Source organism: Salvelinus sp. IW2-2015, unplaced genomic scaffold, assembly GCF_002910315.2.
Source record: "Salvelinus sp. IW2-2015 unplaced genomic scaffold, ASM291031v2 Un_scaffold2651, whole genome shotgun sequence".
Classification (NCBI taxonomy): Eukaryota; Metazoa; Chordata; class Actinopteri; order Salmoniformes; family Salmonidae; genus Salvelinus; species Salvelinus sp. IW2-2015.
In genome coordinates this window covers 48,009-57,895 of record NW_019943958.1, presented here as the reverse complement: position 1 = coordinate 57,895, position 9,887 = coordinate 48,009, and the positions used below count along the sequence as shown (strand labels likewise).

At 41.5% G+C, this 9,887-nt stretch overlaps 1 protein-coding gene across 1 annotated transcript in view; it reads left to right on the top strand.

The window, feature by feature from the left end:
* Positions 1-4,951: 4,951 nt before the first annotated feature.
* The window catches only part of zgc:171566, a 34,096-nt gene continuing 29,160 nt past the window's right edge, over positions 4,952-9,887 (top strand). The window contains exons 1-4 of the mRNA XM_070440555.1: positions 4,952-5,444; positions 6,216-6,381; positions 6,518-6,602; positions 6,939-7,077. Of these exons, the coding sequence (XP_070296656.1) occupies positions 5,342-5,444; positions 6,216-6,381; positions 6,518-6,602; positions 6,939-7,077 (493 nt within the window). The 5' untranslated portion in view covers positions 4,952-5,341. The remainder of the gene's footprint in view (positions 5,445-6,215; positions 6,382-6,517; positions 6,603-6,938; positions 7,078-9,887) is intronic.

Here is a 9,887-nt window from a genome sequence, read left to right as displayed (position 1 = left end):
TATTGGAGAATATCAATGTCTTAAACAATTCCCACAGCGATCCAACTAAAATACCAGGCCAAATAATACTTCTTAAAACCATTGGTCACTCAAAACGAGGTAAATTTAACTAAATAAAAGTCTCTGCATCTGCAATTTGACAACAAAAAACACCATTGAAAACAAGTCCTTTCCTCTCCTTCGGTATCCATGAACATAACATGAGCTGCTAGCCCACCCTGTTGGGCGAAGCTACCAGGACGACACCATCACCTCTGACAAACAACACGGAGGTGTTCCTCTTTGTTGACTGGAAAACAGAAAAACACATGAACCCTTCTTTCAGCATTTCAGTGTTCCATTCCCAGGGCTGTCTGAGCACCTCTCCAGGGGTCCACACATCTTGGTTGGAGGAGCACCTGRACACTACAACAACAATTCATTTTTCTAGGGTCCAATGAATGTGTAAACATTTTACAAATATTTAGATTGTAGCCTTGTCATGGCACCTCCTACAGGACTCCAATTGCTTCCAATTACCRTAGGTCACGCCCCTTCCCTCCAAAACCTGTTCCCACTCCCTTAATCACCTCTCCTCATTCGCCACTTAACCAGCATGCTGCTTCCTCAACGCTAGAACAGTTTGCTTGATGATGCCACAGGGTGTGACTGAAAGTGCCTTTTCATATATGTAGAAGAAGTGTTTAAACCATGTATATTATGCTGCCTGAACTTCTGTTGTGTCCATGCTGATGATCCTTCTGTGTTTCTCCTGACAGTCTCCTGARGTTTTGTAGACATTGTTATGTTACTCTAGAGTGGATTTCCACAGCACATAATAATTAATTWAAAAAATCTCCAATCTGTCTGTTTTAAACTAGAGATGTCTTTTTAACCCGCCGATGTCGCCCTTCCACGTCGACGACGGAAGTTGGCCAGGCTACAGCGATGTTTGTTCAGACCATGAGACGTCCCAACAACAAACAAACAAAATCTGTCTTCTCATCAAAACGTCTGTAGCGCCCAACCGGTTTGACTATGACATCTCTATGGAAAYGTGACTCATGAATACGATGGTGTTCTCTGTTTTGCTCTGTTTTAACATCTCTACTGTTGTTACCGTCTCCTCAACATCTCCCAAGATCATGTTCAAGTGCTGATCGTAGTAGGCCTGGAACAAAGACAAACCACAGACTTAGCAGTTCATGCCACAAAGAGGATCATTAGGGCCTGCTGCGTGCAACTCCAAGTTCCTGGGTTCGATTTAGCAGGGGCCACAGATACGAAACTACTGTAAATAGCTTTGGATTATTTCAAAGGTCAAGACTGATTCTACAGTGGCAAGTGCCAAGTTGGGCCTCTAGTTTGGCAAGCCTGGATATACAGTTGAAGTCGGAAGTTTACATACACCTTACCCAAATACAGTTGAAGTCGGAAGTTTACATACACCTTAGCCAAATACATTTAAACTCAGTTTCACAATTCCTGACATTTAATCCTAGCAAGATTTCCCTGTCTTTGGTCAGTTAGGATCACCACTTTATTTTAAGAATGTGAAATGTCAGAATAATAGTAGAGAGAATGATTTATTTCAGCTTTTATTTCTTTCATCACATTCCCAGTGGGTCAGAAGTTTACATACACTCAATTAGTATTCTGTAGCATTGCCTTTAACTTGCTTAACTTGGGTCAAACGTTTTGGGTGGCCTTCCACAAGCTTCCCACAATAAATTGGGTGAATTTTGGCCCATTTCTCTGAACAGAGCTGTTGTAACTGAGTCAGGTTTGTAGGCCTCCTTGCTCACACACACTTTTTCAGTTCTGCCAACAAATTTTCTGTTAGGATTTGAGGTCAGGGCTTTGTGATGGCCACTCAATACCTTGACTTTGTTGTCCTTAAGCCATTTTGCGCAACTTTGGAAGTATGCTTGGGGCATTGTCCATTTGGAAGACCCATTTGCGACCAAGCTTTAACTTCCTGACTGATGTCTTGAGATGTTGTTTAATATATCCACATAATTTTCCATCCTCATGATGCCATCTATTTTGTGAAGTGCACCAGTCCCTCCTGCAGCAAAGCACCCCAACAACATGATGCTGCCACCCCCGTGCTTCATGATTGGGATGGTGTTCTTCAGCTTGCAAGCCTCCCCCTTTTTCATCTAAACATAACGATGGTCATTATGGCCAAACAGTTCTATTTTTTGGTTCATCAGACCAGAGGACATTTCTCCAAAAGTACGATCTTTGTCCACATGTGCAGTTGCAAACCGTAGTCTGGCATTTTTATGGCGGTTTTGGAGCAGTGGCTTCTTCCTTGCTGAGCGGCCTTTCGGTTATGTCGATATAGGACTCGCTTTACTGTGGATATAGATACTTTTGTACCTGTTTCTCTCAGCATCTTACAAGGTCCTTTGCTGTTGTTCTGGGATTGATTTGCACTTTTCGCACCAAAGTACGTTCATCTCTAGGAGACAGAATGCGTCTCCTTCCTGAGCGGTATGACGGCTGTCTGGTCCATGGTGTTTATACTTGCGTACTATTGTTTGAACAGATGAACGTAGTACCTTCAGGTGTTTGGAAATTGCTCCCAAGGATGACCAGACTTGTGGAGGTCTACAATTTTTTTTTCTGAGGTATTGGCTGATTTCTTTTGATTTTTCCACGATGTCAAAAAAGAGGCACTGAGTTGGAAGTAGGCTTGAAATACATCCACAGGTACACCTACAATTGACTCAAATGATGTCAATTAGCCTATCAGAAGCTTCTAAAGCCATGACATCATTTTCTGGAATTTTCCAAGCTGTTTAAAGGCACAGTCAACTTAGTGTATGTAAACTTCTGACCCACTGGAATTGTGATACAGTGAATTATAAGTGAAATAATCTGTCTGTAAACAATTGTTGAAAGAATTACTTGTGTCATGCACAAAGTAGATGGCCTAACCGACTTGACAAAACTATAGTTTGTTAACAAGAAATTTGTGGAGTGGTTGGAAAAACGAGTTTTAATGATTCCAACCTAAGTGTATGTAAACTTCTGACTTCAACTGTATCTGCTCTGTGTACACTGAATCTGCTCTGTGTACACTGAATCTGCTCTGTGTACACTGATCTCAATAAACATAACATCAACGGTTCAACTTCTGCAGCTAGGCAACCAAGTCAAAGGATGATCACCACTGTCTTAGCGGCTACTCACATGCAATCTGCCCCTTGAGTTCTCTGTCGTTCCTCATCTTCACATACATCGGATCAGATCCAGAGCCTCTTCCACTGTGTTGCTGGTCATTTGCTACAACAGAGACCAGATTAGATTTTGGTTTTATGCCCACTTAAAAATGGTGAACTATCAGTGAGCGTTAGGCACTCATTCCCATTAGCACAATTGGCCCAGCGTCGTCCGGTTTGGCCGGGGTAGGCCGTCATTGTAAATAAGAATTTGTTCTTAACTGACTTGCTAAGTTAAATAAAGGTTTTGTTTTCATGGTTGTCAATAAGTAGCCTAAGTAGAATCACTTTTTAAGCATAGACATTAAATATAGACTTGAATACGCTTGATGTTACAAGAAGGCATGAAAACCATGACAACACATCAATGTATTTTGCATGAATGTCCAACAACTAGCTCTGGTCCAGTGCATTAGCGCTCTAGACTACAGCTATTCAAACCTATTTAGCACCATCTATGACCAACCCTATGCAAGTAGCTACATGTAAACCACTGTAAGTCTTCTATAAGTAGGTCTGGTCCTTTATGGCACAGGAGGAACTGCAGAGTTGCTTGTTCACATTCACTAGAGTGTCACACACAAAAGCATGTGGACACCTGATTGGTCAAAGATCTAATTCCAAAATTATGTTCATTATATATTTTTTAATGTTACCAGGCAAGTCAGTTAAGAACAATTTCTTATTTTCAATGACGGCCTAGGAACCGTGGGTTAAATGCCTTGTTCAGGGGCAGAACGGCAGATTTTTACCTTGTCAGCTCAGGGGGGATTCGATCCAACAACCTTTCAGTTACTGGCTCTAACCACTAGGCTACCTGCCGCGAACATAGCATACAAAACAAGTGATAACTACAGTTTTGTTACTATCTAGCTGCTGCTGCTCAAGCTTGACTCTTATCTTCATATCTCCACACAGCTGTGCCCTTGAAAGATACGAAAAGGACAGGACGGACCCAAAAACTGTGGTCACTCTCAGACGGCCCTTTGTCTTTGGTCGCGTGAAAAAAGTTCACAAAGACAAAAACACTAGCTTCTTCATACATGACAGAAACAGACAGTGGAAATGTACAGGTTTAAGGCTTACGTTTAAGGCGTATGTGTATAACAGAGTTTGTCATTTTCCCACCATAAGTGTGACACCTACAAATGTCATTCATGTTGAATTCAATTTAACAACAATAGTGGTGTGTGGGTAAAATCACTGGGGAAGCCAAGCCAGGGGGGAAAAACATATTACAACCTATATGTTGTGATAATTGTGATGTTCCATCCTCTTAGGCCAGGGGCACAATGTATGAATTTATGGTTGGGTCCGATTCACCAATGTAATTATAGGCCAGTACGGATAATTAAGTAAAACCACAAGTKCGAGATGCAACAATTCAAATGTTCTTCTGTCAATGATGTTTGGTTTGATGTGATGTGATTGGATTGAAGCCAAATCCAAACTGGCTTCCCTTGACATTTTTGGGGGGTGCACCYGGATCATTTACAGTTCAGCTTGCTCAGTTTAGCTCAACGCTGATTGGCTGTTATTGTATATTGTTTTCATCACGGGAGGCCAAAATGCTATGTGGCTTCGCTTGCATTCAGTGCTATGGGTGGCAACAATATCATACAATTTTTGACAAGACTGCAGTCAGATAGATGGGCTASACATACAGAGATAGAGGGGCGCTGTTTCGCTCGTCCGGGGCTTTCTCTAGTGTGATACATTCGTCCTCTTGTAATTATTTTATGTTTTTTTTTCTTGGTCAATGTTTTGTGGAAGCCTGGCTMCCCTTGGCATCCATGAATACACGCCACTGAAATAGCATAATTTTCCCTTTTGCGTTATGGCATGGTTGAAATATGTCGCATGTCCACATGATTTTTTGTCATTCGGTGAGTTTTCATAATTGCACACGTGACTGAAACCGATATGCTTTTTCACGCGTCCCCCGCCACGCGTGAGAGAATCGTTAGGCTTCTACTGTAGAGTCCAGGGATTACGCGTCACATAACTGCAGTAGACTACAGCCTCATTCTCACCGGTACCATTATCACATACCGCGCTGCTGATCATTTAAGCGGGAGAACAAGTGTCTGCGAATTTTACCATTTTTATTTTATGTAAGCTACCCGAGGGGAATGAGTCCTCCGTTTGCGGTTCTTGCGGTGCTGGCCGCTTGCCTTTGCGGTGTGCCTCTGCTGGTGGTTTGTAGTGACCATCTAAATTACAGACCCATCATCGGTAAGCCTTTCCGAATCAATCTATAGGGTGAATTTGTATGTATGAGTGTATCTGGAATGTTCCTTATATGCTGCTGCTGGTAATGTGTGATTCTAGAATGTTCTGGGATCATTATTGAAGCCTATCAATTCCAGCATGAAATGGTCCGTTTTTCTAGGAAGTGAAACAAGAGAAACTCTCACTTCAGAATGTCATCTTGATTGCATAGATTTTTATAAATTATAAAAAATATATTTTATATTTTTCACTGATCAACGTGAATCCTCATGTAGCCAATGCAGAGTTATAGACAGGCTGCTCAATATTTCGCCTTCTAAAAAGCAGGTTATTTAGAAATGTCTCTCATGTATATAGGCTAAGTAGCTAAATAGTCTGTTGAAATCGCCCATAGACGTTGTTAATCAAGTGTAGACTGAGAGAGAGAGGACTGTTAAAGAAGAACATTGAATCTGTGAGATGATGATGATGATGATGATGATGATGATGGCTGTATATATTAACCACACCTGTCTTCACAGTAACCTTTAACCCTATCCATCAGCTTAAAAGCAAACCAAGTGGAGGGGTTTGTTGACGTTTTTGTTGTTTTTCAAAGGAATAAGTCCTTGTAATTGTAATGTAATGTAATATATTGTTATAAGTCATGTCCAAGCCAGAACTGGCCAGGAGCCCGTCTCCTGTTTCTGTAGCGTGAGGCAACTTGATGTACAACTACAGCCACCTAGACATTATGCTAATCTAGTTGTAGTTTAATGGGAAGTGTTATTTCAGGTGTCCTGGCCCAGGAGAACATAGTAGGAGACCCTCATGCTCAGGGATCCTCCTACATCGCTGCTTCCTATGTAAAGTACCTGGAGAGTGCTGGAGCCAGAGTTGTTCCCATAAGAATACACCAAACAGATGAAGAATACGAGAAGATATTTAACTCAATAAACGGGTGAGTGAAATTATTGCTCACTTATTATGTTCCTGTAAAGAGATGCCGTCATCGAATAATTAAAATGCCAGGGACTATAGGCAATTATGATTTGAATTTGATTGCTTGATTCTGATTGGTTGATTGATTGTTTTAGGTTGCTGCTACCAGGTGGGGACGTGGACCTGGAGACGTCCCAGTTCAGTCGACTGTCGAAGATCTTCTATGATCTGGCTATCAAGGTACATAATATAATCAATGTATCAATTCCATACCCACCAAAATCCAATTTGGTTTTTTTATCCCTTATTGACGATGGCTGTTTTTGAATTGTTTTCAGTAACTATTATAACGGTTTCAAAGAATAGATCTATCGTTTTAAATGTTGAATATTCTGTTTGGTACCCACAGTTTAAGACTGCTCCTGACCCCTTTCCCTTGTCCCTGACCTTTCCTATAAACAGTGTAGTGGTGGAGCGTCCACTATATTGCTTCCACCTGTTGAGCAACACCTGTTGGGCAGAACTCGGGTTGATTCGTGGTCCTCATTTTGTCGTTGTCGTCCRCTCTCCATGCAGGCCAACGATGCGTCTGATCACTTCCCTATTTGGGGTACGTGCCAAGGTCTCCAGCAAATGACGGTACTGACCAGCAACAAGAACCTTCTGACTCTAACAGACACCAAGGCTGTGGCCCTGCCTCTCACATTCACCCCAGGTCAGAGACYACACCARGTTTCTGCAGACTTTATGAGTAAAGGCCTATGTTTGTCTATGAATATTGATATTGTGCCTTGTAMAGAGAACAAGCCTATGGAGGGTGAGGGAACAYTTCATCGAATTTGTTTAACAAACACCCCTGTTCTAACAACATCTTAACTCCCCTTGTGTTTTGATGGGACTAAGATTCTGTAGCTCAGCAAAAAGCCCTAGAATGTCTTATTTTTTCCTCTAATTTGGACTAAAACATTGATAAAAAGAAGCTATTAATACTTTTCTAACAGGAGAGTACAGGGCCATGTACTCCCCCTCATAGGCGTACAGGGCCATGTTCATTTGGGCAGTAAATAWAAATAAATACATTACGTCTTCCATTGCTTGACTAAATGCCAGGGGGAAAAAAGTTCCCTGGACCAAAAAAAAACTGAACATTGATCTTGACAATCAATTTTTGGCCTTTTTAAAACTAGAATCTGCAGTTGAAATAATAAGAAAGCGGGCGCACCAGCGGCTTTGGTAAAAAGTTGAGGGATGGGCCTGGAGAAATGTAACCACTTTCAAATTCATAGACCGAGCTATGGATATATAGACCGATATATATATATAGACCGAGCTATGGATATATAGACCGATATATATATATAGACCGAGCTATGGATATTACGACCGAAACATATAGGTATAGACCGAGCTATGGATATATTAGACCGATATAATAGGAGAGTATGACACGAGCTATGGAAATATAGACCGTATATAAATATATAGATGACCGAGCTATGGATATATAGACCGATATATATATATAGACCGAGCTATGGATATATAGACCGATATATATATATAGACCGAGCTATGATATATAGACCGATATATATATATAGACCGAGCTATTGGATATATAGCCGATATAATATATATAGACCGAGCTATGGAGATATATAGATAGACCGATGATTAGTTAGTTATTATGTCGACCAGAAAGCTAATGGATATATAGACCGATTCAGTAATATATATATATGACCGAGCTATGGATATATAGACCGATATATATATCAGTGGAGGAGAATAAGTATTTGATATACACTGCCGATTTTGCAAGTTTTCCTACTTACAAGCATGTAGAGGTCTGTAATTTTATTCATAGGTACACTTCAACTGTGAGAGACGGAATCTAAAAAAAAATCCAGAAAAGTCACATTGTATAATTTTTAAGTAATTAATTTGCATTTATTGCATGACATAAGTATTTGATCACCTACAACCAGTAAGAATTCCGGCTCTCAACAGACCTGTTAGTTTTTCTTTAAGAAGCCTCCGTTCTCCACCTCATTCCTGTATTAACTGCACCTGTTTGAACTCGTTACCTGTATAAAAGACACCTGTCCACACACTCAATCAAACAGACGCCAACTCTCCACAATGGCCAAGACCAGAGAGCTGTGTAAGGCATCAACGGGATAATTGTAGACTGCACAAGGCTGGGATGGCTACGGACAATAGGCAAGCAGCTTGGTGAGAAGGCACAACTGTTGGCGCAATTATTAGAAAATGGAAGAAGTCTAAGAGGATCGGGTCAATCACCCCTCGGTCTGGGGCTCCATGCAAGATCTCACCTCGTGGGACATCAATGATCATGGAGGAAGGTGAGGGATCAGCCGAACTACATGGCAGGACGATGCTAATGACCTGAAGAGAGCTGGGACCACAGTTCAAAAGAAAACTCATAGTAACACACTACGCCGTATGGATTAAAATCCTGCAGTGCACGCAAGACCCTGCTCAAGCCAGCGCATGTCCAGGCCGTCTGAAGTTTGCCAATGACATCTGGATGATCCAGAGGAGGAATGGAGAAGGTCATGTGGTCTGATGAGACAAAAAATAGAGCTTTTTGGTCTAAACTCCACTCGCCGTGTTTGGAGGAAGAAGAAGGATGAGTACAACCCAAGAACACCATCCCAACCGTGAAGCATGGAGGTGGAAACATCATTCTTTGGAGGCATGTTTCTGCAAAGGGGACAGGACGACTGCACCGTATTGAGGGAGGATGGATGGGGCCATGTATCGCGAGATCTTGGCCCAACAACCTCCTTCCCTATCAAGAACATTGAAGATGGGTCGTGGCTGGGCTTCCAGCATGACAAAACCCGAAACACACAGCCAGGCAACTAAGGAGTGGCTCCGTAAGAAACATTTCAAGGTCCTGGAGTGCCTAGCCAGTCTCCAGACCTGAACCCAATAGAAAATCTTTGAGGGAGCTGAAAGTCCGTATTGCCCAGCGCCAGCACCGAAACCTGAAGGATCTGGAGAAGGTCTGTATGGAGGAGTGGCGCCAAAATCCCTGCTGCAGTGTGTGCAAACCTGGTCAAGAACTACAGGAAACGTTTGATCTGTGTATTTTGCAAACAGAGGTTTATGTACCAAATATTAAGATCTGCTTTCTGATGTATCAAATACTTATGTCATGCAATAAATAGCAAATTAATTACTTAAAATTATACAATGTGATTTCTGGATTTTTGTTTAGATTCCGTCTCTCACAGTTGAAGTGTACCTATGATAAAATTACAGACCTCTACATCGTTGTAAGTGGAAAACTGCAAAATCGGCAGTGTATCAAATACTTGTTCCCCACTGTATATATAGACCGAGCTATGACTGGATGTTTATCATTGTGAGTCTATACAGTGTTTGTTTACATTCACATTGTTTAGAAACGTAGAACAAAAAAAAGTGTATATTTTGGGTTCTGATTGGGTAAGACAGGCATTTATAGTTCAGATATTCTTCAAGAAGCGGCCCTCG